Here is a 26,981-nt window from a genome sequence, read left to right as displayed (position 1 = left end):
TCTTCTGCCTTTTTTTGGTCCTATACGACGTTTTCAGACCAAAGTACAGCAAAATAGATTGACGTGATGGAAGGACTGCTACAATGTGTCTTTTTTTTCGGTCAGGGGCGTTCCTTCAGTGACGTCACGTACGAACGCGCCACCAACTCAAAAACAAGACTTCGGGAATATTCAGCGAGCGTCTTAAAACGTAAAATATAGCAATATGCGGTGGAATCTTTGTAAAATACGCTCAGTAGAACTCATTTGAAGCCATTTTACAAATTATTATTATTAAAAAGACATCCCTCGATGTCTTTTTTTAATAGACATCCTGATGTTTTGTAACTTGAGTCATCAGTGGGTGTACTGGCCAATAGAATACAAATACATACATCAACCATGATGATGCTTATGATATCCCCATCGTGAATATTTTTTTTTATAATCCAACATTATTTGGAAGTGTGAACCTTAATGGGATGTACAATGCCAATTCTATGCAATTTTAACGAGCAATCTTATTTATCGACCTGCCAAATGCAACACATTTGTTTGTCACAATTTAAGTCCCACTTGTCAGACTTCTACCTGAAACCAAGTCATTCCAATAAGTCAGATTTGCGAACCTCTTTGGATTCTTGCAATTCCGCTCGGGCAGTGAGCTGTTTTGTCACACTTTCCCTCTTGTTGGCAGGGTGACTTTGCAGACTTTGCTCAATTAAGTGAGCAGTTAACAATAACCGATTGCGCAAACTGATCTGGACAAATGTCGTGCTTTTATCATTGCGACAAACGTGCTCAGCATATCATGGTTTTGCCAGATACGATTTTAAAAAGTTACAAAATAAATAAATACCCACATGCAGTAACTGATCTGACTACATCAGAGCCAAACCAGGTTGGTTTTGTGCTGTAACAATAAAAATGAATGAAGTGTGACTTACACAAAGCGTACAGTTCACAAGTGACTCATTGCATTCCCATCGTGGAAAGACGTGTTGAAGTGTAAGGTTAAGCGTCGTACACGTTGCCAGATTCTTTGACACATCATTCGGTCACGCCGCTTTGTTATCGCGCTATTCACATCGCCGACCGGCCGCTGCCATGACGATGCGAAACGGCAAGACTCACCCATCCTCCTTGGCTGTCTATCCAGGGCTGAAGGTGGTTGTCCAGGTATACCGTCATCCACTCGATGATCCTGTCAACCAGGGAGCTCATCTCCTTCTCCATGCACTCGACGCACAGCGCGCCGCCAAAGGCGAAGAGCCCGACGATGCGACCCCAGTTGACGTCGTCCCGGAACACCTCGTCCACAACGTTCTCAAAACTTTGGTAGGCAGTGGCCGGCGTGATGTGCAGCTGTTGGTCCAGGTCGCTGAAGGCGTGAGAGTAGCGCAACTCAAACTCATTGGCCGAGTCCCGCAGGGCCTCCTTCACCGCGTCCAAGCTCGCCGCCTCTCGTAGCGGCGACGACGGGGGACCGGTGCCGTTGGTCGTTCCGTTGGCGGGCGTCTGTACCCGCCGCTGCCCCTCGCCTGAGACCTCCTCCCAACTGTCAGTCCTGTTCAATGGCTGTCTGAGTCCGATGCGGTTGAGCGGGTAGTCTCTCTGGGAAAGTTTATAGCCAATGTAAAACTTAACCAGTTCTCCATTTTGAGACATATTCAAATCGATCTGGGAAAAGCGTTTCTCCTCTTCGCCGCCGGTCTCTTCCAGTCAACACGCACGTACGCAGCGCCTCCCTTTCTTCAGATCAACATGGCCGGCTGAGGTCCAGAGGACACTTGAGGGGGTGGAACCCAAAAACAACACAAGGCTGACAAACCAGTTCAGACCCTGTAGACACACAAAAAAGAATGGCTCAACGTCTGGACAGCTTATACTGCGAGTGTATGTGCGCATGTGTGGAGATGTAGTCCCACCTCTCATATTAGATTTAGACAGGTGGGGTGAAAGGTCAATCCCTCTAATTGGGATGGTACATATGGAGCAGATGGTAGTTCAATTAATGAGACGCTCGCGTGCGTTTGTTGGTGTGAGAAAGAGAGACAAAGAAATGGATGAGGAAGACAACGGCGGCGGTAGGCTGGTGAAGGTGAGCTTTAGGTGACCGAGTCTTGACGCTCTTGTCAACCTCACGTCAACTCCAACCTTTCGCTTTTCGCTCCGTCTCACCTGCAGATAAGCCACCTCAATTAAATCGAAAGGAACAAAGCGCAAGCTTCAATGTTATCGATGTCGGCAGCTGCTGGTGGCTTATTAGGTCTGAATCATAACATGATGAATACAAAGCGCCAGCTCTCGTCAACGTCTGCTGGCGCGGTCTCAAAACCAAAATGGTACTTGGCAGGCATCAGATGAGCGTCGCACCTTCACTTCATCTATCTGTTGGTATGGTGTCATAATTGCCACGTGGATTATAAAAACACTACAAGACAGTGGTGGATTGCAGTCTTGTCACTCACGCAGGTTAGTCAATTAAAGGTAAGGTGGTATTCTAAAACAAAGAGGGGCTGGGGTGGGTGGGGGTGAGCATCCCTCTCTTTGTGTCGCTGCGGCCACAATGGCTGCAAGCACAATGAAGGGAGGAACACCAGCAAACTCCCCAAAGACCTTCTGGTGGCTATCATGCAAAAAACGATGTCTAACTGTCAATCCTGACAATGGCATTAAAAGGTCTGATAAGACAGGTGGAGTAACCCATCATTCAAAACGTTGTGCGATGCCATCCCATAAAAGAAGTATTCATTAGGATGCATTGTCATAGTCAGTAATAGATTTTGTCTTGTGTTTTGGTTACCTGTCGGCTACACCGGAGGAGATATAACACCCATCAATTATGCGCCTCAAAAATCCCAAAAGGTTGTTTGTGATACGCACGTTAGTTATATTCTATCTATTATTATTTTTAACTGTTGTGACCACCAAAGTTTCACTTTGAAGAAATCATGGTCAATTACGGCCGGTTGATTGACCAACTTTTTTCAGGGAAATCTAATATCTTACTCAAGCTTGTTTACACAAAACAAGGAAGGCTTTTCATTACTTTGCCAAATGTGAACAGGTTCTGTGTGGGTGAAGCAATGGAATTAGAATTTTATGTGGACTCAGAAATGTTCACTAACAGGAATTGGGCAGGTTTGATTTTCCATTAAAAAACTTGACATGAGCAGAATCACGTTCATTTTATTTACCAAAGACAAGCAGTCACTCAGTGGTCACAAAATATTGCCAAAGACGACGGGCTCCACCATAAATCATTGCAAAATGAGGCACTAAACAACATGTTACAAACTTGTGACCTGACCTGCGCACTCCCACGCTGCAAGTATTTCTCAGATGTTGTCATACCTCACCTTCACAGCTCTACGTGACTTAAAGGACAACCGACGCCTCCGCACAAGTTGTGTCCATAATTTGCAAAATGGCTTCAAATGACTTCTACTGAGCGTATTTTACAAAGATTCCACCGCATATAGCTAGATTTCACCTTTTTAAGACTTGCGCTGAAAATTCCACAAGTCTTGTTTTTGAGTTGGTGACAAGTACGTACGTGACGTCACTGAAGGAACGCCCCTGACCGAAAAAAAGGACACATTGTAGCAGTCCTTCCATCACGCCAATGCTTGTTTGGTCTAAAAAAACCTCGTGTTGCACCAGAAAGAGCCAGAAGAGGGCGTCCAAGCTCCATGTAAGGAATTTATCAGCCTGTGGAAACGGGCTGATTAATTCCTCAGAGGAGCTTGGTGGCCATTTAGTGCCTCTTTTTGGGTGAGATATTTCCCCCCAATGTTGCCTCAAAATGGCACGGAATAAATTCTTTAATCGATTGCAAACATGTATGCTTTCCTCTTCAGAACTATTTGAATCATATTCATAACTGGATGTGTAACAAGAAAGCATATTCTCCGAATCTGAAGCCATTGTTTCAATTCACTAGCAATGCAAGACGTCTTGGCGCGACGTCACGAACTGGGGGCGGGACTTTCTGAAAATGCCCAATTGGCAGCGCAATTTTTTGCAGTTTTAGCACACTTTAAGTCATTTTTATTGGTGTTTTGCATTTGAATAAAAATATACTGCGTGTTTTGGGTATTTTAGATGCTATAAAACGTTTTTCTGATGTCAGTTAGGAAACAAAAAAGTGATGTCGGTTGTCCTTTAAGTGTGAGAGCACTGGAGGAGGCGTTGCTTGGTCGACAAGCATACCGATCAGCCCAAGCCATGCAGGTTGCTGTCTCATTTTGCATTTAAACATAAATCTATGGTTGTGATTTTTTGAATTTGTTAAGGATTGCGTTTTCTAAATATTTTCGCAACAGGAAGCACTATAAAGCTAACAATGACCAAGGTTTTTTTCATTCTGGTCAATGCTACATGAGCTTAATGGGTTCCTCTGAAATGTATTTCGGTAGTGTTGTACAGGCCGCATGGTCAAACAGTATTTGAGTATTGTGGTTTGCTTTATTTGGGTAATATAAAACACTTCTGTCGCACTGAAATACATTGGTAATAAAACAAACTGAAAATAAAAACAAATACTAAAATGCTAACACACAAAAAAAACTGTTCTGAACCTAACAATAAAAAAAACTCACAGAAAAAAATAATAAAAACGGCAAGCCCATTTCGAACTCTCATTGGAGTAAAGGCAGAAGGGCGAAACACACGTTTTGACAAATATTAAATTACGAATCACTTTAGTTAGATGACGAAGCTTCTTGGATAAGAAGCGAAACGTCCGACACCTTCAAAGAAGTACAGATGACGACTGAAGAAACTTTTTCATCGATTAAATTACGAACAATAATTTTGTGGAGAGGACGACCGTACAGGACAGCAACAATACACAAAACAATACACATTTATACACGCGTTAATTATATTTTTTTTATATATATTATATTCAGATACATCTTTCATATGGCGCGGCGTAAACTCAGGACGACATTCGCGCACAAAAGAAAGCGGTTAAAGAAAGAACATTGAAAGTCCACGCCTGCAGTTCGAGTATTCTTTGGGTCGTCAAGAACGGCGCTATTCACGTCACCGTCGAGAAAGATGCACGAGGAAAACGAGCCAGTGTCGGGCAGAGGGGAGGATGCCAATGTTTACAGTGGCCACATGTTCCCAAGCTCCACGCACCACGTGGCTGGGCTAGCCACGTACCACACGTAAACACCACAGCAACGCGTGCTAACTTATGCCCAGCAAATGTGGCACCTGGACGACACATTATGCTCCCAAGATTAATCTTCCGTTTTAGCTCGCGTTAACAACTGGCTGGTCTGCGCTTTGCCATGTCACAGTTGCCAACAAGCATCCCCACTTGATTGATATCCAAAAACCTGAATTAAGTCGCGACAACACATTCACGCGTGACCACAAATGTGCAGGGGGAGAGAATGGCGTCTTACCAGCACGTTTGTTACAAAGACGACGACTTGGTCCCGGCTCGTCCCGTCTGCAAAAACTAAGTAAGTGTTGGGGAATGAGAGCAACGCTTATTGAAAATGCCCACTTTTGCGTGGATGGGACACGCTTGTACGTTACGAGCAATCCGCCAGCTTTACCCTCCCCTGCCACAGACACGCCCACATACATGGCTGCTATTACGCAACAGGAAGCGTTCAGCGGCCTCCCAATTATCAAGAAATTCAAGGAAGGCGCAGCTGAAAACGTTTTTGTTGCCCGTTGAACGCCGCCAAACACATAATGCCGATCTAATTTTAAAAAGATTTTAGATTAATTTATTCTGACAGATGTTGCGGTAGTCTGTAATTAAACAATTCAACATAAAAGACAGTGCTGTATGAACATGAAAAAGACCGGAAGACGACTTGAATTTCCTATTTGGGTAAACGAGTTTAATGGGGTCTTAAATGCATCGCAAGCCTTCATGTCATCATCGTGGAGCGACTACGCGACGTATTAAAATAAAATAAAAAAGCCCGAAGGAGACACCGCCCAAAAAGCGAGTCCAAGCTATTTGTACTTAACACATTTTAACGAATACTCACACAGCGACGGCAGTTCAAAATTACGCCCGTGAACACTGCCGTCACTGAGTCCCAATGCTCATTCGTTTGTATCCATTCTCTTTAATGCCAAAGACTGAATTGAATTCGACAGAAAAGCTAAAGCCTAGGCAAAATAATGTTGTGTTAGACTTCCAATTCGATTGACCTCCGTCCTCAGCTCGCCAGGCTGAGGAACGGTAGACTCGATGTCAGAGCCGTTTGTTTTAACCAAAACCACCGAACCGACGTTGGGTCGATTTGATACAAATCAGGAAACTCTTACTTGTACGGCGGTTTCCATAGAATCATGCCTGGTCGCCTCGGTTTGCAGAAAACACACGAATGGAACAATCCAGTCATTGCTAGCCCGTCGAGCTCGGCTACAAGGCTACTCGACTAGTTGTGGCAGATTGGTTCCGCGTAACAAGACACTAAACGCAGGTCCAAAACGCCCCCAGCTGGCCACTTTTATTTTTGCATGTGTGTGTGCGTGTACTTTGGGTTTACACGTTCGGATATTCTTCATTGAAGTGTCATTAATTTGCAAAATAATTCAAAGTCACAGCCTCCACATATAATATATGACCTCATATAAAAAGGTTAGGCAAGTCCACTCTCTGTTCATTTTTAAAACTAAATTTTAGACGTCTTCATTCGTTGGCTTGCATCACAACATGAGACTGTGTCTACTAAATGTGTTAACATAATTAATCCGTGTTTTTATTGACTATTTTTAGTTTAGTTTCCTGTGTTATTTTTATATGCAAAGTGCTTTGGTACAACAACGGCCGTGGTTATATGACCTATGTAAATCTAGTTTTCCATACCATCAGTCCAGACCTCGCTTTCATTGAAGATGTGTGGCACAACATGAGCTGCAAAATGCAACACACATGGGACGGATGGCCTAGCGAAACTGTACATTAAGCGAGAATAGGAAAGTATTCCCCCTACAAAGCTTCAACAAGAGGTCTCCCGAGTCCCCCAAATTAATGCTTGTTGAGTGTTGTAAAAAGGAAAAGGGGCGGGGGGTGATGCAACATAGCAATAAACGTGCCCAAGTTCCAGCTCGAAGTTCAGGATCGAGGACATCATGCTAATTTGCAAATTATATATTTTATTCTTTTAGATTTTACAAAATGTACCATTTTTATTGGAATCGAAATTTATTGCGGAGCCCTAACTCTCGTTTGTGGAGCCCCGCACGTCGGTAACCCCACTTTGAATATTTTTGCTTTATTGTATTATTATTGTATTGTTATATGACTATTATATTGTTGTATTATTGTTGAATAATTGTATTGTTTACTATTAGGTACACCCAGCACGACATAAAAATGACCATAGATATATACTCGTCACTGCGGTTAGGCGTTTCAAAAAAACAAAAGAATACACAGCCGCCAGACGCACACACAAAATTGCGAATCTTTCGAATAAAATTAATCATCAATTTTTGGCGAAACATTCAAGTTTGCTTCCTACTTACGTACACGAGCTTATCCGCTTCCAAGCAAGGTGGACACCGGACCGTTCATGAGACAGCTACGTTTCAATGATTGTGATGTGGCGTCACATTTTATAAAATTCAAATTATAAATCGCTTAGACGCGTTACATTGACGTCACTGCCCGGCGTTTGACGTCACGTTCTTGTTGTTTGGACCTTAGCAAAGACACGTTGGTTGTTTCTTTTATCGAGTGATATTTTAGCCATCCAACGCATTAAATGAGAGTTGTTTGAACTATATTTAAACATAAATACAGTTTTACTGCAAATAGTCACCTTTAAAATTCGCGATGCGGATAACCTTTAACCTAAGGTGAACCTAATGTGACCTTTTTTGAACTTTTCAATTGCACGTTTAAGGGCGATGACTTGTTTACTCGTCTCTTTGTTGCAACATTCCGATGAGAACATCCTTTGCTGTGAATTAAGAGTCCTCTGAATGTTGATTCAAAATGAACCAGGAAAAGTATTGTTTAGAATAAAAAGCAAACAACCCTGGCATACATTTGCATATATGTAGTTATAAGGTCCATATTTGGACATACAGTATGCATTTTCTGCCTGACAATGATGACATATTTGCAATGCCCAAGGTGAACCGTTGTAATAAAGTGATTGTTTTTCATGTTAAACTGATCAGAATTTCAGTTTATTGGTAACTTCAAACGCTCAAAGTTAACATCACAACATAATAGAACCATCGTTGCATTTTCCTCTCCAGAGTATATCATACATTGAATCTTACACTGCAAACATTACAGTCTGCATTTTTGCATTTACTGTATATATATATTTATAGATTCCCTAGTTTTTAGGGAAGAAAATTAGACATCCATCGCGACAGGGCCAGGAATGATTCTCAAAAGAAATATTTAAATGCACTTTAAATAATTACAAGCATCATTTTCTTCCAACACTGTATTTTGGGACAAAACATGACAAGCGATAAAAAGGTTTCTTCAGCCGTCATCTGTACTTCTTTGAAGGTGCCGGATGTTTCGCTTCTTATCTAAGAAGCTTCGTCAGCTAACTAAAGTTTTAATTCTAGTTTCGGCTATATATATATATATATATATATATATATATATATATATATATATATATATACACACACACACACACACACACACACACACACACACACACACACACACACACACACACACACACACACACACACACACACACACACACACACACACACACACACACACACACACACACACACACACACACACACACACTACTGACTACTACTGACTAACGGCTGGCCACCCAATTTGCCCCGGTATCACCTCATCATCATGATGTTCAGCCAGGGCAAATTGGGCAATCAGGACAATAGAAGCGATCAGTGGAGCCGCAGGGATTAGTCCTCTGCTCCTCCCAACCTGAGAGCAGGGACCTATCATAGCAGAGTCCGGCACCGCCACGTCTGGAGGGTAGGGATATATATATATAGGGCCGAAACAAGCATTAAGACTTTAGTTTTCTGACGAAGCTTCTTGGATAAGAAGCGAAACGTCCGACACCTTCAAATTTGTACAGATGACGACTGAAGAAACCTTTTCATCGATGGACCACTCCTGTACGACTGAGGGCTTACACCGAAGCGACAGATGTGCAAAAAAGAAGAGGAGCGAGCGTTTTGTTAGGTCCAGTCGATGCAAATAGCGGAGATAGGACGAAACGGTTACGTCCATTAGCGTGTCACCACACAAAAGGAAGGCATTAGCATAGTTGGGACGCAACACTGTTGTAAACAAACCGATGCTAAACACCCGCAGTGTGGATAGCAGAAAGTGGGAGAGCATTCAAATGGTATTTTCCTGACAGGCACAGGCGGCCAAAAGCTTCGAGTTCCTTTAACCAAGTTTTTTGTTCTTTTTTTTTGTCGGGCCAATTACACAACCTGGTGTCATGGCTTCATGACCAGTATGAGATGAATGACGAGTCGGCAGACTGCTGGTCACAGTGAGCTTCTTCTGTATGTGTGTTGTGCGTTTTGTTTTTTTTTTCTTCAGGGGCCATCTCTCTGTGACGGCCCCGCGGCGGCAATGTGGAAGACGGCGCCGATGCGGAGGAAGAAGCGTCTCATCACGGCCCGCAGCTCAGGAATCAGGTCAAACTGCATCATCTCGCATAGGTGCCAAAAGTAGCAGGAGGCGTGCGGCTTGAACTGGGATACAGAAAACACCCACATGCGCACGTTAAAATATGTCATTTTAGAATTATATGACAGTGTGTGTATTAGAGGAGGTAGTGTGTGTGTATGTATGACTAGTCTTGTGAGGACCACTAACATTTTATACCATACGTAGTGAGGACATTTTTGGCCGGTCCTCACAAGTTTTTCCTTCTAAAGGCTTCTAGAGGGTCTATATATGCATCTGTTAAAGTTTCAGAAAGGTGTGTGCGTGGTTAATGAGAGGAAAAAGTTCATACCACAAAAAGTAAAATGATATTTTAACCAAATTAACGACAGGGGTGAGGACTTTGAATGTACCCATTCAGAAACCTCACTCCTGCTGTTATTTCAGTTTCAAGTCCACTTTTTATGGCTTTGTTTTTAAAGAAGTTGAAGTGGGAAATTGAGTGACATTTAGTGTTCAAATGTAACACTAGTTCTTCTTTAAACTTATCAGCAACAGTGATCCTCACTCCTTATCTGGAGTTATCCGGACCTCACAAAACCATTGAAACAGGAATGTGTGTGTGTGTGTGTGTGTTTTCTGCCTTGTCATCAGGCAGCTTGAGTGTCCTGGTGAGCAGTAGCATCAGCAGACTGTTCCAAGCCTCTCTGTGACTCTCCGACGTAAGGTTGATGAAGTAGGCCAAAGCTTCACTGCACACCCTGACAATGAATCAGACACAACAACATGAATATCAAATATTCTAATCAAAATCTGTCATTGTTTTTTTGTTATGAGTCGGGCGTCACATTACAGGACATTTACAGCTAATGCTGGCTGCAGACAGTAATTGCGAGACCTGTTGCGGCTCAATATGACGTCACATGCGTATAAGGCGCAGGGGGTCATCTTTTGAAGAAAATCAAGGCGTTTGGGTGCGCCTTAAACACCGGAAAATACCGTACTTTGTTAACTACGAACATGCTGCACTCACAGAAGCAGACGCGTCTGAATGTCAGGCCACGAGTCCTGCAGTTGGGAATCCGAATACATCCGGAACAAAATCCTCAGGCTGCAAGCGAGGCTGCTGGTTTCCTGCTTCAACAAGTTGGGCTTGGATTTGCCTTTGAAGCCTGTCAAAACCACATTTGAGATTTCCATATGAGCATATGAAGACAAGATTATTGTCAATTACAGTCAAGTCTTGTGATATCGATAGTACTGCTGATTACGATACTATTTTTTTCATTTCCCGGCAAATTTCTAGTCTTTTATGATATAATTAGTTCCGGTTATTACGATAACCCGGTTACGACGATGCCCTTTTCATCTCCCGCCAGACAATATCGATACAAAAGCAGCTTAAAGTTGAATCGATATTTGCTTAAAGGACAACCGACGTCACTTTTTTGTTTTTTAACTGACATCAGAAAAACGTTTTATAGCATCTAAAATACCCAAAACACACAGTATGATATTTTTATTAAAATGCAAAACACCAGTAAAAATGGCTTAAAGTGTCCGAAATATCAAAAAAAATTGAGCATTTTCAGAAAGTCCCGCCCCCAGTTCGTGACGTCACGCCAAGACGTCTTGCATTTCTAGTGAATCAAAACAACAATGGCTTCAGATTCAGAGAAGATGCTTTCTTGTTACACATCCAGTTATGAATATGATTCAAATAGTTCTGAAGAGGAAAGCATACATGTTTGCAATTGATTAAATAATTTATTCCGTGCCATTTTGAGGCAACATTGGGGGAAAATCTCTCACCCAAAAAAAGAGGCACAAAATGGCGACCTCCTGTGGCCACCTCCGTTTCCACAGGCTGATAAATTCCTTACATGGAGCTTGGACACCCTCTTCTGGCGGCTTTTGGGTGCAACACAAGGTTTTCAGACCAAACAATACAGCAAAATACATTGACGTGATGGAAGGACTGCTACAATGTGTCTTTTTTCGGTCAGGTGCGTTCCTTTAGTGACGTCACGTACGGACTCCTCACCAACTCAAAAACAAGACTTCCTGAATATTCAGCGCGAGTCTTAAAAGGTAAAATATAGCTATATGCGGTGGAATCTTTTTAAAATACGCTCAGTAGAAGTCATTTGAAGCCATTTTACAAATTATGGACACAACTTGTCCGGTTGTCCTTTAATGCCCACTTTTAATGCCGTTCGGCGCAGGATCGGATATATCGATAGTCCGGTTATATCGCTATTTTTTCCGACTCCAGAGAATATCGATATAACGAGACTTTACTATCCTCCCAGTTCAGTTGTGTTCTCAAAGCATGTCCGTGATCTCGATCCTCAAATTACGGCAAGCGACACAAAGGGAGATTTTTTGGGACCATACCTGCCCTCCAGAGAGCCGTCCTTTGCTCATTATTGGAGTTGAAGTCTTTGGCGAAGGTGTGCGATTCCAGCAGACAGTCCAGCAGCTTGAAGAGGTGAGCGGAGGTCATGTGTCTGTACATCCCTTGATCAGAAGCCGGACAACCAACGTCAGCCGACGCCTCTTCTAGAGCGTCTCGCTGTCAGAACGGCAACTTCGGTTACAGTGTCAACGACAATCTAGCAATGTTATTGCTGCCATATTGTTCGCCGACAAATGCGTTTCGGCATTTATCAGCATCACAACAAGCTGTTGACTTGACGTGCATGGTTTCTTTTTGTTATTGGTGTGTTGCTGCCTACCTGGGCAGCAGCCATGTTTTCGGCATCTTCTTTCTTGCTCGTCGACGGGTAGAAGACAATATTGTCGATGGTTTGGATGAGCTCCAACTGCACCACACATTTAATGAGTAAACTTGCAAACAACTTGTGGTCTGAAATTCCTGCAGGGGACAGAATGACATGACAGATCCGTGAGGAAGAAAAACAAAACACTTTTCATTTGGGATAGAATATTAATTGATTCACTGCCAGATCTGATAAACGGTGTCCACTCCTGTGCCAGGGTTTTTGTCATTTTCACTCAAATTGCAGGAGCCACAGAATATTGGGTTTTAGGACTACATAAACGTTCAATGCAGCATTACAAATCTTAGACTCTCTTCTTTCATAAAAAAACGGTTTATTTTGAGCTTACTCGAGTTATCTGCTTTGAAAGTGGGGGTGGCTGTACAAAAGACAATGCTGCCCCCTTGTGGAAGTGAAAAAAATATTGCCAGAGGTCTAACCAGCACTTTATTGGCATCCACCAATCCACCGCAACAAAAACCCACACCCAAAAAAAATCGAAAATGGCGCTCAACATCATATTTTCAATTCCAGAATAAATTCGCGAATGGCAGTGAACGAGTTAAAAACAACAAAAGACGTATTTGACATAACCACAAACAAAAAGTGAGATATGTAATAATATTTAACATTTAAGGTCTAATAACATGACAACATTTGACATTTGAGGTATACCAGGAAATTATCTTTATCTATGCTACAGGTGTCAAAGTCAAGGCCCGGGGGCCAAATCTGGCCCACCACATCATTTTATTCGGTCCACAAAAGCAAATCAAATTTGGGAAATTCCATGACTAAAATCTGAACCAAAATGTCAAATTGTCTCATGTAAACTACAATACCATACATTAATTTTTTTTACTTCAAATTTGAAAACAAGTTATTCATCAATTTGTTGTGTGGGATTAAATATTCAAATGGCTTCCCAAATTCAGAACGGCCCGATTTACGCACTAATTGTTGAAGGCGTCCTACTTTAGAGGTTCTACTGTTTCAAGAAAAGAAGTGAGGCAAGACTGAGCATCCGAGATACTTACGAGCGTTGGACTTGGCCTTCCAGGTGTCATCGCTGGACATTTGGCTGTGTCCTCTTTCCGAAAGAGCTCGATCGTAACTGCTTTGGGACTGGGTGTCAAAGTCCACATCCTGTAAATACACGTTATACAAGTGGTTTTCAAATTGGGATACACAGACCCCTTTACATTTGCAAGAAATTATCCCATCGTTTTGAAAAAGTGCCTTGCAAACTACAAATACATTTAAGTGTCTGTGTAAAAAAATACTTGAAAAATGAATTTATCATAAAAATGACTTTCCGGATTAAAACATGGCAACTTTTTGATTGCAACTTTTTAATTCCTATGGCGCACAAGTTTATGTTGCTATTACCGACATGAAGGGGTTCTTGGCCTTACAAATTTCACAATTAAATACTAGAATCGTTTGTTCACGTCCTTACAAAGTGCTTGGCATCGGCAGCGTCATCCTCCTGTCCAGCAGGTCGCCATGTCAACAAGCTAAAGAAAGGAAGAACAAAAGAATGCACTGAGCAAAGATATTTTGATTTGGTGCCAAAGGAATTGAGCGGCTGGTTGTCGTACACTTGAGGGCTGGTATTCTGAAAGATCTCCAGCATACACGAGCAGGTGATGTTCCAGACTTCGGGGCTGAACTTCTCTCCGTTGAGAATCACCAGGTTCTCCAGGCAGTTGGTTCCAGAGCGAGCCAGCTGCTCATTGTCTGAAGGAAAGATGTAATGCGGTTAAGGGAAAAAAAAAAATAATCAGACACCAGTAGATGTATCGTTTTTATGCTATAATTGTGACATTGTTTATCTGTTTGTTTGCCCTCTAGATCGATACTTTTTCCACCTACCATTAGTGATGATTCCACCTGTCAAGAGTTGAACACCCACCTTGCCGAACACACCATTGGAGCTGCGTGAAGATGTCCACCAGTAATATCTCACTGAGAGGCTCATAAAATTGTGTGAACACGTCACAGATGGCGTAGAGCGCATGGTTGCACGTTGTCGTCATCCACTCCGTTTTCTGAAGATAACAGCGGAAAGCAACAGATCTAAGTAAAGCCGTACACCACCCCCAAAAAAAAACAAATCTAAAACAGAAAAACTCAACCTCTGTCTGCTGCTCCGGGAGCTTCATGTTGTCGAAAATGCGGAAAACGATTCGGAAGAGGTCATGCCACCAGTGTTTCTCAAATGTGTCACCGTAACTTTTCATGATCTCAAACATGACTGTAAGACCTCTGTCAGGAACAAACAATAAAGTTGCCACAAAATAGAACCACATAAAGGAGGCAGCTTAGCAGCACCGTATTTGCACAATAATAATACTAATATTACAAAAACATTTAAAATATACACCATGCACACACACATATACACATTTACACACACATACCTGGTGCGCACATCTAACTTGCAGCGATTGATGATACAAGACAGCTCAAAGAGGATGGGAAACCAGCCACGAACCCAAACCCGATCCCCGGGCGCTACGTTCATGTCATCACTGGTGTATTCCCTCAGAGCCTGCGTAAGACACACGGATGTCAGTAAACACGTCTTGTTCAACAACAATAAAAAAAAAATCAAATGGAGCAACCTACCTGTGGCCTCTCCGAGACATATTTGGCGCAATGGCGGATGAGTCGGATGGCCTCCATGCTGGTGTCGGGGAAAGCTGCGTTGCACACAAACTCGGACAGGCACTTGACCGCATCTTGGAAGGAATCGATCGCGGCAGCAAAGTGCTCCCTGAATGTGTTCACTGATGGGAAGAAGAGTCAATCAAGAAGGAAAAGAAAGCGTTTAAAAATAAAGAAGAAAATTACAGAGACTCTGTCAAGTTTTGGACAACCACTACCACTGTCTGTCATAATCACCAACGATGTCAGCAAAACAGGAGAAGAAGAAACAGAAGAAACTCACTGACGATATGGCCGCTGGTTTGGAAGGCGAGCTCCACTATGGACTCGTCATGATCGGAGGCTGCCCGGTGAAATACCGAGAAGATGTTCTTCCAGCCCGAACGGATGTTTGCAGCCTGCGAGTTGACCATCTGTGCCACACACCTGATCACCATGTCTCTGATCGTCGGAGACCTGTCGTGTTGACATGGACGATGCCAGAAATAATTTGCCAATACATCCACACAGATGGTTAGCTCGCTAAAAAAAAATACCTTGCCATATCACAATGTTCTTTACCTGTTTTTCTTCACGATGTGCTCAAAGGGCCTGAGGAAATCTTTTTGGAAACGGAAATTCGCTAACTCTCCCTTTTCCAAAAATTTCATGGAGAGCTGCCTCAGAGAGTCCACTGCAAATATGGCGACATCCTCATTGGGGTTACAGCCAACCTACGAAAAGATCATCCAAGAGGGGGAAATGCTTCATTTTAAGACTTTGAGTACTTTGAAATCTGTGTACAAGCCTTCAAGCTTAAAGGACAACCGACACCATTTTTTTGTTTCCTAACTGACATCAGAAAAACGTTTTATAGCATTTAAAATACCCAAAACACACAGGATGCTATTTTAGTCAAATGCAAAACACCAATAAAAATGACTTCAAGTGTCCAAAAACGACTTCAAAATGAAACCGGAAATGGCCGGTTTCAGAAGGTCCCGCCCCCTTGTTCGTGACGTCACGCCAAGACGTCTTGCCTTGCTCCAGAATCAAAACAATGGCTTCAGATTCGGAGAAGATGCTTTCTTGTTACTCATCCATCCAGTTATGAATATGATTCAAATAGTTCTGAAGAGGAAAGCATAAATGTTTGCAATCAATTAAAGGAGTCCGCCCATATCAATTCGAGCTGTCAATGACAGCAATGTAGTGACCCAGAAAATGCACAAGATGGCGCCAAAGCTCCGTTGGAAATGGGCTGATTTTTCTGCTGTGATTTTGTGTCAGCGAATATCAAATAGTTCTTTTCACAACTATTCACAATCGCGTTATTTATGTGTTTTCCTTCTAATTTCGCCATCAACACGAAGTTTCAGACCAAACAAAGTACCGCAAAATGCATTGTGTGTCGCTTTCTCAGTCAAGGGCGTTCCTTCCGTGACGTGACGTCAGGACTCGTCACCAACTTGAAATCAAGACTTCCTGAATATTCAGCGCGAGTCTTAAAAGGTCAAATATAGCTACATATGCGATGGAATCTTTGTAAAATACGCTCAGTAGAAGTCATTTTACAAATTATGGAAACAACTTGTCCGGACATAAGGGAAGAAGGAAGGAAAAGAAGAAGTCCATCAAGCTCTCCCTCTCCATGCATCTGCTGACCTTATTAAAATGGTCCCCTATGACCTGCCAAATTCGAGACCACTGCAGCCTGATGCGGTTCATGTTGTAGTAGGAGATCTCCACGATCTTCTGTAAGCTGAACATCCGAGGCTGATGTGTTAAGGCCAGCTCATCCATGGACACGGCGCACAGCCACCTCACAAAGTCCACTGGAGAAGAAGATGAATGAAGTGATGAGAAGCGTGAGCGTTTCAACAAAGGAAACGGGGTCTCCCTCACTCACCAATTGCATTTCCATCCAGCCTGGTAGAACCTGTGAAGATTCTGCAAATACGTCACAAGTGTAAGGAAATGAAGTAGGAGGTTGTCACTTGTGAGTGTTTTTCTGCACCTGTCCACAGCGACAACAACACTCTGAGAACTGGTTTCTCCCACTGACTCCTGGAGGTGAGCCATCTGACGTTTGTCCTGATTTCCCACCAAATTCCCTGCAACACATTGAACAGACCGCCATGAAAACTTCATGGAATTTTACACTGTCCAGCTCAGGTTTGTTTGTTCATTTGTCAATAGCAGGGATTAAATGACAGCACATACCGTAGCTGATCAAGATAGTTGATTGCAGAAAAAAAACACAAAAGGGCGATATTCCTGAAACCTAGCCAAGTCATTTTAACCAACATGTTACACGTGGAAAATTTTGGCTAAGGAGACAGGGCATGAAAAAAAGTTATGTGGCTCATAAGCAAAAAGAAACAAAAATAATAATTCCAAGGTTGCCCAAAGTCCATCCCGAGGGCCAAATGCGGCCCGTAGTCATTTGTCATTCGGCCCGCAGCCTCCGTCACAAAATCAATAACGTCTGACCCGCATGTTGAATTAATGCATTGGGTAGTAGCGCTTACCTGAATGCCCAGGTGTACAATTACTTCTGTTCAACTCTTAATGAAAGTGTTAAAAAAGTTAATGGACAACCGACACCTCCAGACGAGTTGTGTCCATAATTTGTAAAATCACTTCAAATGACTTCTACTGAGCGTATTTTACAAAGATTCCACCGCATATTAAAGCTATATTTTACGTTTCAAGACTCGCACTGAATATTCAGGAAGTCTTGTTTTTGAGATGGTGACGATTCCTGACGTGACGTCACAGAAGGAACGTCCCTGACCGAGAAAGGACACACAATGCATTTTGCGGTACTTTGTTTGGTCTAAAACTTCGTGTTGATGGCGAAATTAGAAGGAAAACACATAAATAACGCGATGGTGAATCGTTGTGTGTTGCACCAAGACAACTATTTGATATTCGCTGACAAAACTTCCCAGGTGAATCAGCTCCCAAATCAGCTCATTTCCACAGAGCTTTGTCGCCATCTTCTGCATTTTCTGGGTGCTACATTGCTGTCATTGACGGCTCAAATTGATATGGGAGGACTTCTTTAATCGATTGCAAACATTTATGCTTTCCTCTTCAGAACTATTTGAATCATATTCATCACTGGGTGAGTAACAAGAAAGCATCTTCTCCGAATCTGAAGCTATTGTTTTGATTCTCCAGCAAGGCAAGACGTCTGGCCACTTCGGGGTTCAATTTGAAGTAGTTTTTGGACACTTTAAGTCATTTTTATTGGTGTTTTGCATTTGACTAAAAATATCATCCTGTGTGTTTTGGCTATTTTAGATGCTATAAAGCGTTTTTCTGATGTCAGTTAGGAAACAAAAAAGTGGTGTCGGTTGTCCTTTAAGTGAAGACAGTAATTATATGAATGACTAAAATGGGTTCATCGCTCACCCAGCCGTCCGTATCAATAATTTGACAGCAGCCATCCCATACCAAGCTGACTAAAAACAGTTTCCAAGATTGTCTTTGCAAATCAGTGTGACCTACCGAGTCCAAGGGGCATGAATTCTTCTGTGCCAGGTGGTAAACCTTTGATGCTAGCCTCTTTGTCTCGAACCACTCCCGATATGTAGCGCGTCTTCACCCCGGTGCCAATCAACTGAGCTAGTTCCAGCTGACTAATACACCTTAGGATCTATTTAAAGGATGTTTGCATGACATTTGTGAAATTAAATGAAGAGTCGTCACCGCAGAGAGCGCAGATAGACTGACTGACTGACTGACAGACTGACTGACCTCGTGCCAGGAGTTGCCCAGGTAGTTTCCATCTGTGTGCGCTACGGTGATCAAGGTCTTGATGGTGTCTATATTTTTCTGCTTCATTTCAGTGATGCTGGAACTGGCTGTCAGTAGGGTGAACCTGGCCAGGGCCTGGACATAGGCATCACGCTCCAGCTGCGCATCGCCAAAAGATATCGTGGACAACAAAAGTGAAAAACAGTTCAATGAAAAAAAAAAACCCAACAAAAAGGCATTTGCGAATTCAACTCAAGGATCACATGATCAATTTTTACCTGCATACTGAAGATGCAAGCGATTCTGATGGCACATCGAATTCCCTCCAGGCACAGTGAAGCCACTTCTGGGTCATCGCAGTCTTGAAGGCCCACACTGAATGCTGCCAGCAAAGGGGTCCATGCTAGCTGAAATTTGGAAATGATGGATTGTTGTTCAAATAGCATCAAACTGTGCACAAATTATTTTCAAATGCGTACAGGACTGTGTCAAATATGATATTTTGTTAAGATATTTTCAGTTTCAACACTTTGACAGACAATTTATTATTAATTTGCGACTAAATTGCAGCATTCTTTTCCGGGGTTTTACCAGTCAGGGCCTGCAAGGCCTTCTCCGCTGACCTAAAAATATCGGAATCACAGGCTGTTAATTATATTTTGTACACAAATTCTAATGAAATAATTCCAAACATTTTCTTCAGCTTGATTTCATTGCTTTTCGCCTGTTGTGCTGCTTCATATTTAAGCATTTAACCAATCACATTCGTTACCAGGGTCAGAAATCTACCTGGAAGCCTTCACAATCAGTTCTGCGGGCCCTCACGCATCAAATCAGTGTTGATTAAACTGTTGCTTCGTTTAACCTATCAGATTTCAAGTTGGCGACACAAAGGTCTTCTCGCAGGCCTTATTTCCTGGCTAACGGTACCCTCTAGTGGACTTGTAGTAAATTACACCATATATATTTTTATATAAGCCGTGTAGTCATAAAATAGTTTTTACGGCTTGGATTGATTCAGACGTAGCATCGCTGAAGGCCCAGGTGTGAAATGCACGGCTCGACACTGGGTTTTACCATGCACTTTGTACATGAAAAAATATGCAGTTTTGGGTTTTACGGCACATTTCCAATACTCTTGTATCATGTTAAAAGAATGATAAAAAATGATGATATGAAATGAATGAGTTTAGTTGGTTTCCTTGCCATCGTTACGTTCACAAGTGGACGCGGGGGACTGCCATGTCATATCTGAAGCTCTGTGTTAGTGAGGATGCGAGATGACAGAATACGGGCTTCACAGACCTTAAACATAGGCCGGACGTGTTCCAGGTGTGTAGCACTAAAAAAGGGAGCCTGAGCATGGCTGACTGCCTCCATCAGTGCTTTAGCAGTCTTGGCCATCTGCTCCATCTCCATGTTGTACAAAAGGCGACGTCGTTTCTCGCTGGCTACACCCCAAGTGAGAGAAAAGTGGTTTTTGTCAAGGTGGGTCAAGAGCAAATCTGTAACAGAGTGATCCAGAAATAATGCTCACTCTGCTTGGTGGACTTGGGTGTGATTGAGAACTCTTTGCTCTCCTTCATGGCTATCTTCTTGCCGGCAATCTCATCATATATGGAGGATAAATACTCTTCGGGGAGATCCTTACTGTCGTTTATTCCGCGGTTCATCTTGATGTACTGTTCCTTGGTCATCTTGTTCTTCACCTAATTACACGAATGAACAATAGTCAAGCCCAAAATGGTTTGAAAAAGAAAGAAACTGTATATCGATGACAATGTCATTATTACCTGAGGACTATGCAGGTCTGTGGTGAGCATAATGATGGAGTAGGCCAGCACGTAAGCTGTGTCGGCACTTGCAAATAAAGTTTGTCTGGGAAATTAAAGGCAAAATATGAGTAAGCTACATCACGACGGGACTAGTGACATACTCATAATATTATTCTCATGATTGTTGCCGTGGACTCACCCCTGGTTACACTCAAGGTATCTGGCGGCAAACTTCTCCATTAGCCTGTCAATCTTCTGGGCTTCCCCTGGTAGTCGGAATCCTTCCAAAAAGGCTCTGAGGGCCGAGACAAAGTCCCGCCCACAGAAGTCCAACTGGTCAACGTAACAGTACATCACTTCTTTATTCATCTTGATGTTCTCACCCAGGAACTCGCCCACTTGGGTCTGTACACGCACACATATCATAGTTAGCATCACAATTGTACAAGTTATCGCTCGAGTTCATAAGTCTCTTACTGTGTCCAATCTGTCCTCCTGATGAAGGAATTGCGCAATGTTCTCTGCTGTGGAACCCAACATTTGTTGATCTTGCAGGTATTGGATGCCCCGTTTTGGCTTTTTGTTAAAGCTGGGGCGAAACAAAGACGATCAATCGTTTCTGACATTTTTTTTTTTACAACGGCAATTGTATCTCTTAAATGACTCACAGTTCAATGCCGTGCTCGATGATGTCCTTCTGCTGTTTGATGACTTCGTACTGTTCCGGGTGGTCCGGCTGAGAAAGCGACACACCGGCCGAGACGGTGGAGTCCAATGAGCTGGCGCTGTCTCGACGTCCTGTCTGCTGATCCGGAAGCTTCAACTCTGACAGCTCACTCTCAGATGGAGGATCCTGGCCTTCGAAACAAAAACACACACACAGGGCGGATGCTTGTAAACATCTGGTGTTGTGTTTTAAATTGAATGAGGGGACGAGACCCCGTGCATTTACCGAGGTTGGCCTGAAGGTTTGGGTTGACATACATGTCCTTGCTCCACTCAACCATACATTTGAGGATGGACACCAGACACTCCAGGCCCTTCTTACGCAGGCTGAGCTCCTGTTGAAACCAAAAGAAGCAATACAGTGAGACCTCAACTTACAAACTCCTTAACTTACAAACTTTTCGTCTTACAAACGTCAACTTTATGAAAATTAAACCTTATAATAAGCACTATTTTCATAATACACACCCACCACGGCTGGCGGAGTGATCTTTGGCGGAAGCACACGACCAAACAGCACCAGAGGTTAAGTTACCAACAGTCCTTATGGAATGTGACTCTCCTTCCATAAGCCATCAACGGCACAGTTTATTTCTTTAATTACAGTCCTCATGGAATGCGCCTCTCTTTCCAAACAGCAATTCCCTTTGACCTTCGACCTCCAACGCCATTCCATCAAGCCATAAATGACCATCACAAATGTAAATAAAGCGACTTTATGATACAATTCAGTGTATTTCTTTCATTACAATATAATAGCACATTTATTATACATAGAATAAGGTATGTTGTGTGTAGTTTTAAGGCTTATTTAGTTGAAAAGTATATTTTACGGGAACCCGGGAACGGATTATTCCCATTTTAATGGTTTCCTATGGGATTTTTTTTTTGAGATACACACTTTTCGCCTTACACACTCTGTCTGGGAACCAATTAAGTTCGTAAGTTGAGGTCTCACTGTACACTGTTAAGAACAAAACACTTCTCGACTCAGTGACTCCCAATATTATATATTTCATAAACTTCATGCACACAGTGGACTCCATTTTAATAAAACACCATACCCAAAATAACACGGTGGGGTCAGCAGCAAAATTTAATCAGAGCTGGCTCGTCTATGTGCTCTATGATTGTCCAGTGTTTACAATACATCGCATCTCTCTGAAAGAATTCTTTCAACCGTTTGGCCTGCAACGACACGTACGTACTTGCAGTGGGGTCATGCCCAGCTCCTGGCCACTCCTGCCCATGGCTATTTTGGAGAGGTCGTTGACGAGGCGCTCAAAGATGTTGGAGGCATTGAGGTCACAGTCGTAATTCACGTAGATGTCAACCACGCATTGGGCATCTTGAGAGGAAAAAACAAAACATATTACCAAATGGGGAAATATATTTTTGGGCAACAAGGTGATCGTGGGAATAGTGTGGCAAAGATAGTGAGGATGTTATGAAGTAGCCGGCTAACTTATACTGCAGATAATATACAATTGTGAGGATTTTTGGATGTGCTTCATATAACAAAGAGGGTGCAGAAAAGGCCTTAAGATTCTTTTGTGTTGTGTAACATTATTTGTTATTTAGTTTTTTTTGTTGTTGTTTATGACTTCAAGATGGCGTCGCGAGAATGGCTGCCTTTACAGCCTTTTTTCTACCTCTTCCGTTCCTTTCCTCTTACTTTCAGCACGTTGCTGCTGTGAAATGTAAATTTCACCACTACCAGACTAATAAAAGCTAATCCAATAATGCTAAAAGAAGATATATATCAAGTGATAATATAGATGCTAAAAATGCTCCATTTTTAAACAGAGTGCCAATGTGCCATATTTTGCTCACGCCTGTTTGAGACACATACCTGCGCAAATGCGCGTTAGTGTCTGAATGACCATCCACTTGTGCTCAAAGGAGCTCGTCGACGTCTCCAAGATGGTGAGAAAAATTTCTCGAAAAAACACCTGAAGCGCAGAATGTTTGAAAGAGTTTTAAAAATATGACCAAAAAAAGACGAAAAACCATCCACCGTGCCCGGTACCTCAATCTGCATCTTCAGGTGGACCTTGAAGTGTGAGAGCAACGTGAGGAAGATGGCCAACGAGAGCTCAAACACCTCCGGCACAGACGAGACGCCGTTTTTCGAGAGCGCCACACAAAGATATTGTTTGATGGCGTTGACGAACATCTCGTGGGTGCGGAACACCGACCCCGCGCCCTGAAGTACAGAGAGCAGCAGCTGCAGCGACACAATCTTGGACCGCAACTCGTGCGACCTGTTAAAAATAACCATCGGAAAACGCGTGAAAAGCGGTAATTCAGACACTGTCAAAAGTTAACGTTCTTCTTACGCACTTTGGATCCGGAGGTCCTTCCGCAAGGGGCTTCATTGAAAGTTTACACAGCGAGCGAAACACCAGGAAGGCATCCTTCTGTAGGATATGAGAGAAACGGGAAGCGCTGTGGGGTCCTTGCAGTGCTTCCGCATCCTGGACAGATGAAGAAAGCATAATGCTTGTTAATTTGTGCACAATCGAATCTTCGGCAACTGCACTGGCATGTGGCTCACCAACATGTCCGCTGAAGAAAGCGACGAGCGGTCTTCGATGACGCCGTTCATCTGTGGTGACTCTGCAACAGCTTTCGGGAGCGCTACCCTTGTCTGATCGCAGATGTGCTGGGCTTCAGGTTCATCTCATAGGAGGAGAGACCAGGAGCAGTTTCGGTGTTACTGTCGCCTTCATTTTAAATGTTTTATTTATTTTTAATTCATCTTGTTTTTTTGTTCACTTCAAAATGAAAGCAAAAACGATACACCTGTCAGGGTTGCACTAATTATATAAAATAAATCAATTACTATCAACACAAAATTATTTCAAAGCATATTTCACTTTTCTTGGACACCAAGACTTTTTAATGCACTAAGTAGTGAAATTATTGTAAATAGAAAAAAAAAAGATATTCTGAAAGATGAGGAAGAAGATTTATCTTCATCTCATTGATTTTAATCGATTTTGCCAAGATTCGTAAACTCCTCTTGTCCTTGAGAGCTTTGAAAGGCACTTAAAATGTAATGCACTGCATTATTGTTATTATTAATATTGTAATGAGAAGCCATACATAACAAACATCTTATTAGTGGAAACTATACTTGATGTACATTTAAATCGGTTACTGAAGAGAAATTCATGTTAGAACATAAATAAATAAACACACGCATTATCAAATAAATGAATAATCACATAAATAATCAAACAATCAAATAAATACATAATTACATAAATAATCAAATAAATGCACATGCACACTTGCACAAATAAGAATAAGAATAACAAAAACAATAAGAAGAAGAACAAGAAGAAAAAGAAAAATAATAATAATAATAATAATAATAATAATGAAGAAGAAGAAGAAGAAAAATACATTTAATTTCTAAGCAATATCAAAACTCTTTTTTTTGTGCGGGTGAGCAGCGGCAGCCATTCGCGCCAGCGTTCACTCTACCCGGAAGTAACACAATATATATACTGACCAGTGCCATGTGACTGTTTTCCTTCATTTTCTTCAGTCTGCTGTGCTGGACTCTCTTCATGTGTCTTTATCACGTCGCTTGAAGGTGCTTCAATGCCTTCATCTTCAAAAACGGAATCTGCAAGGGGAGAAAAATAGACAGAAAATTAAAAAAAAATGTAATGTTTTACACACTGTTACAGTGTGTAAAACATTACTTCTCTCTGACTCTCCATTCACGGTTGGCGTATCCACGTCCAAGTCAGGCGGTGGTGTTGAGTTGATGACATGAAGATCTGGTGTAGTGGCTTGCGGCGACGGGGAGCTTGGTGGCTCCGGGGTGGGCGTCCGGTCGGGCCAAGGTGAACCAGTACCGGGGACTGGAGAGGGGTTATTTGGAGGCAGACAAAAGCGATCTTTTTCTAGTTCCTGAGCCTCCAAAGCCTAGAGGTGCAGGACACAAAAAGTCAGCCCAGATGAGTGATTTCAAATAGCAGATATCTTGCCATCTTTACTAAAGCTTAGCGGCTTTGACATTTATTGTCACAAGGGCAAGGCTACTAAGTCATTTTATTTGGTCAAGGCCATACAAGTTATAAAGTGGACTGACAGCTTGGTTCTCCATTCGTGTGAAGATGACATTGAGCATTTGAGTGAGTGTCGCCTTGGCGGTGGTCTGGTTGATGAGATTGCGGCTGGCCAGGTAAATGTTGTAGCAGGTCCTGACTGTGAGGAGGATTGTGCCTTCGTGGATCTCAATGTGTGGGGAGGTCACGGTCGTCAGAAGGGCCTGGATGGATGGAGTTCGAGAAAAACAGGGAGTACAACTAAAAGCTCAATTTAAAAAAAATGTACATATTTAAAGGACAACCCACGTCACTTTTTTGTTTCTTAACTGACACCAGAAAAACGTTTTATAGCATCTAAAATACCCAAAACACGCAGTATGATATTTTTAGTCAAATGCAAAACACCAATAAAAATGACTTCAAGTGTCCAAAATCTGCAAAAAAATTGAGCTGCGAATTGGGCATTTTCAGAAAGTCCCGCCCCCAGTTCGTGACATCCCGCCAAGACGTCTTGCCTTGCTGGAGAATCAAAACAATGGCTTCAGATTCGGAGAAGATGCTTTCTTGTTACACATCCAGTGATGAATATGATTCAAATAGTTCTGAAGTGGAAAGCATACATGTTTGCAATCCATTAAAGAATGTATTTGTGCCATTTTGAGGCAACATTGGGGGAAAATGTCTCACCCAAAAAAAGAGGCACAAAATGGCGACCTCCTGTGGCCACCTCCGTATCCACAGGCTGTTAAATTCCTTATATGGCGCTTGGACGCCCTCTTCTGGCGGCTTTTGGGTGCAACATGAGGTCCCCCAGACCAAACAAGTACAGCAAAATACATTGACGTGATGGAAGGACCGCTACAATGCGTCTTTTTTACGGTTAAGGGCGCTCCTTTAGTGACGTCACGTACGGACTTGTCACCAACTCAAAAACAAGACTTCCTGAATATTCAGCGCGAGTCTCAAAAGGTAAAATATAGCTACATATAGCTAAAATACGCTCAGTAGAAGTCATTTGAAGACATTTTACAAATTATGGACACAACTTTGTTTGTCCTTGAAAATATTATGCAGAAAAGAACAAGTGGTTACGTTTGAGAAGATTTGTTTTAGGTTCCTGTAAATATGGTCGCATCAGTCTCCGACACCTGACTGGGAGTGATATCATTGAATCCTAAATTGAAAGCCATTAGAACTCTCACATTCTCTTCACTCCATAAATGTTGGCCAATTCATGGCGATTCTGTTTTTAGCCAAGTATTGGATTTAGCTTCAAAAAGTAAGTAAGCGACGTCATTTCGATTTTGGGTTAAAAAAAAAAAAAATCCCAATTTCCCCCACGGTGTACTTAGGAGATAGTTAACTGGCGTAATTCCAAAGCTGATAAATTCAAGAAGGAAAAAGATGACAAATGGAGGCCATCTTTCTTCTTTTGACATCCAGCGGTTCTTGACAAGTACAAGACTAGCTTTGTTTGACGAAAAAAAAAGGGTGCCTTTTGTCTTTTATCCCATTGTCAAGCATGCATTAATTCATTTATTTGCTATCTATGAACTGGGATGACAATAAAAGACAGTTGACAATAACTATTTAGTCATATGTTTGTCAG

General features: G+C 42.3%; 2 protein-coding genes across 2 annotated transcripts in view; both read right to left on the bottom strand.

Moving 5' to 3' along the window:
- Positions 1–6,423, bottom strand: part of bcl2l1 (BCL2 like 1) — a 28,189-nt gene extending 21,766 nt beyond the window's left edge. Inside the window, exons 1-2 of the mRNA XM_089014388.1 lie at positions 6,289–6,423; positions 1,114–1,821 (exon numbers count right to left, since the gene is read on the bottom strand). Coding sequence (XP_088870514.1) covers positions 1,114–1,647 — 534 coding nt within the window. The 5' untranslated portion in view covers positions 1,648–1,821; positions 6,289–6,423. The remainder of the gene's footprint in view (positions 1–1,113; positions 1,822–6,288) is intronic.
- Positions 6,424–8,625: 2,202 nt separating this feature from the next.
- arfgef2 (ARF guanine nucleotide exchange factor 2) overlaps positions 8,626–26,981 on the bottom strand; it is a 22,589-nt gene continuing 4,233 nt past the window's right edge. The window contains 35 exon segments of the mRNA XM_089014330.1: positions 8,626–9,693; positions 10,251–10,368; positions 10,641–10,779; positions 12,005–12,182; positions 12,346–12,485; positions 13,428–13,536; positions 13,850–13,907; positions 13,992–14,130; positions 14,306–14,441; positions 14,529–14,658; positions 14,814–14,944; positions 15,022–15,182; positions 15,344–15,516; positions 15,622–15,773; positions 16,705–16,874; positions 16,949–16,989; positions 17,057–17,153; positions 18,556–18,703; positions 18,805–18,963; positions 19,083–19,211; positions 20,110–20,255; positions 20,342–20,513; positions 20,598–20,682; positions 20,779–20,984; positions 21,057–21,168; positions 21,248–21,437; positions 21,532–21,640; positions 22,514–22,653; positions 23,158–23,257; positions 23,335–23,569; positions 23,649–23,782; positions 23,863–23,987; positions 24,826–24,942; positions 25,022–25,247; positions 25,414–25,593. Of these exon segments, the coding sequence (XP_088870456.1) occupies positions 9,535–9,693; positions 10,251–10,368; positions 10,641–10,779; positions 12,005–12,182; positions 12,346–12,485; positions 13,428–13,536; positions 13,850–13,907; positions 13,992–14,130; positions 14,306–14,441; positions 14,529–14,658; positions 14,814–14,944; positions 15,022–15,182; positions 15,344–15,516; positions 15,622–15,773; positions 16,705–16,874; positions 16,949–16,989; positions 17,057–17,153; positions 18,556–18,703; positions 18,805–18,963; positions 19,083–19,211; positions 20,110–20,255; positions 20,342–20,513; positions 20,598–20,682; positions 20,779–20,984; positions 21,057–21,168; positions 21,248–21,437; positions 21,532–21,640; positions 22,514–22,653; positions 23,158–23,257; positions 23,335–23,569; positions 23,649–23,782; positions 23,863–23,987; positions 24,826–24,942; positions 25,022–25,247; positions 25,414–25,593 (4,944 nt within the window). The 3' untranslated portion in view covers positions 8,626–9,534.

The sequence above is a fragment of the Hippocampus bargibanti genome, linkage group LG01 (assembly GCF_051943395.1).
Source record: "Hippocampus bargibanti isolate YZ-2025 linkage group LG01, ASM5194339v1, whole genome shotgun sequence".
NCBI classification, from domain to species: Eukaryota; Metazoa; Chordata; class Actinopteri; order Syngnathiformes; family Syngnathidae; genus Hippocampus; species Hippocampus bargibanti.
This window is presented reverse-complemented; position numbering and strand designations above follow the sequence as displayed.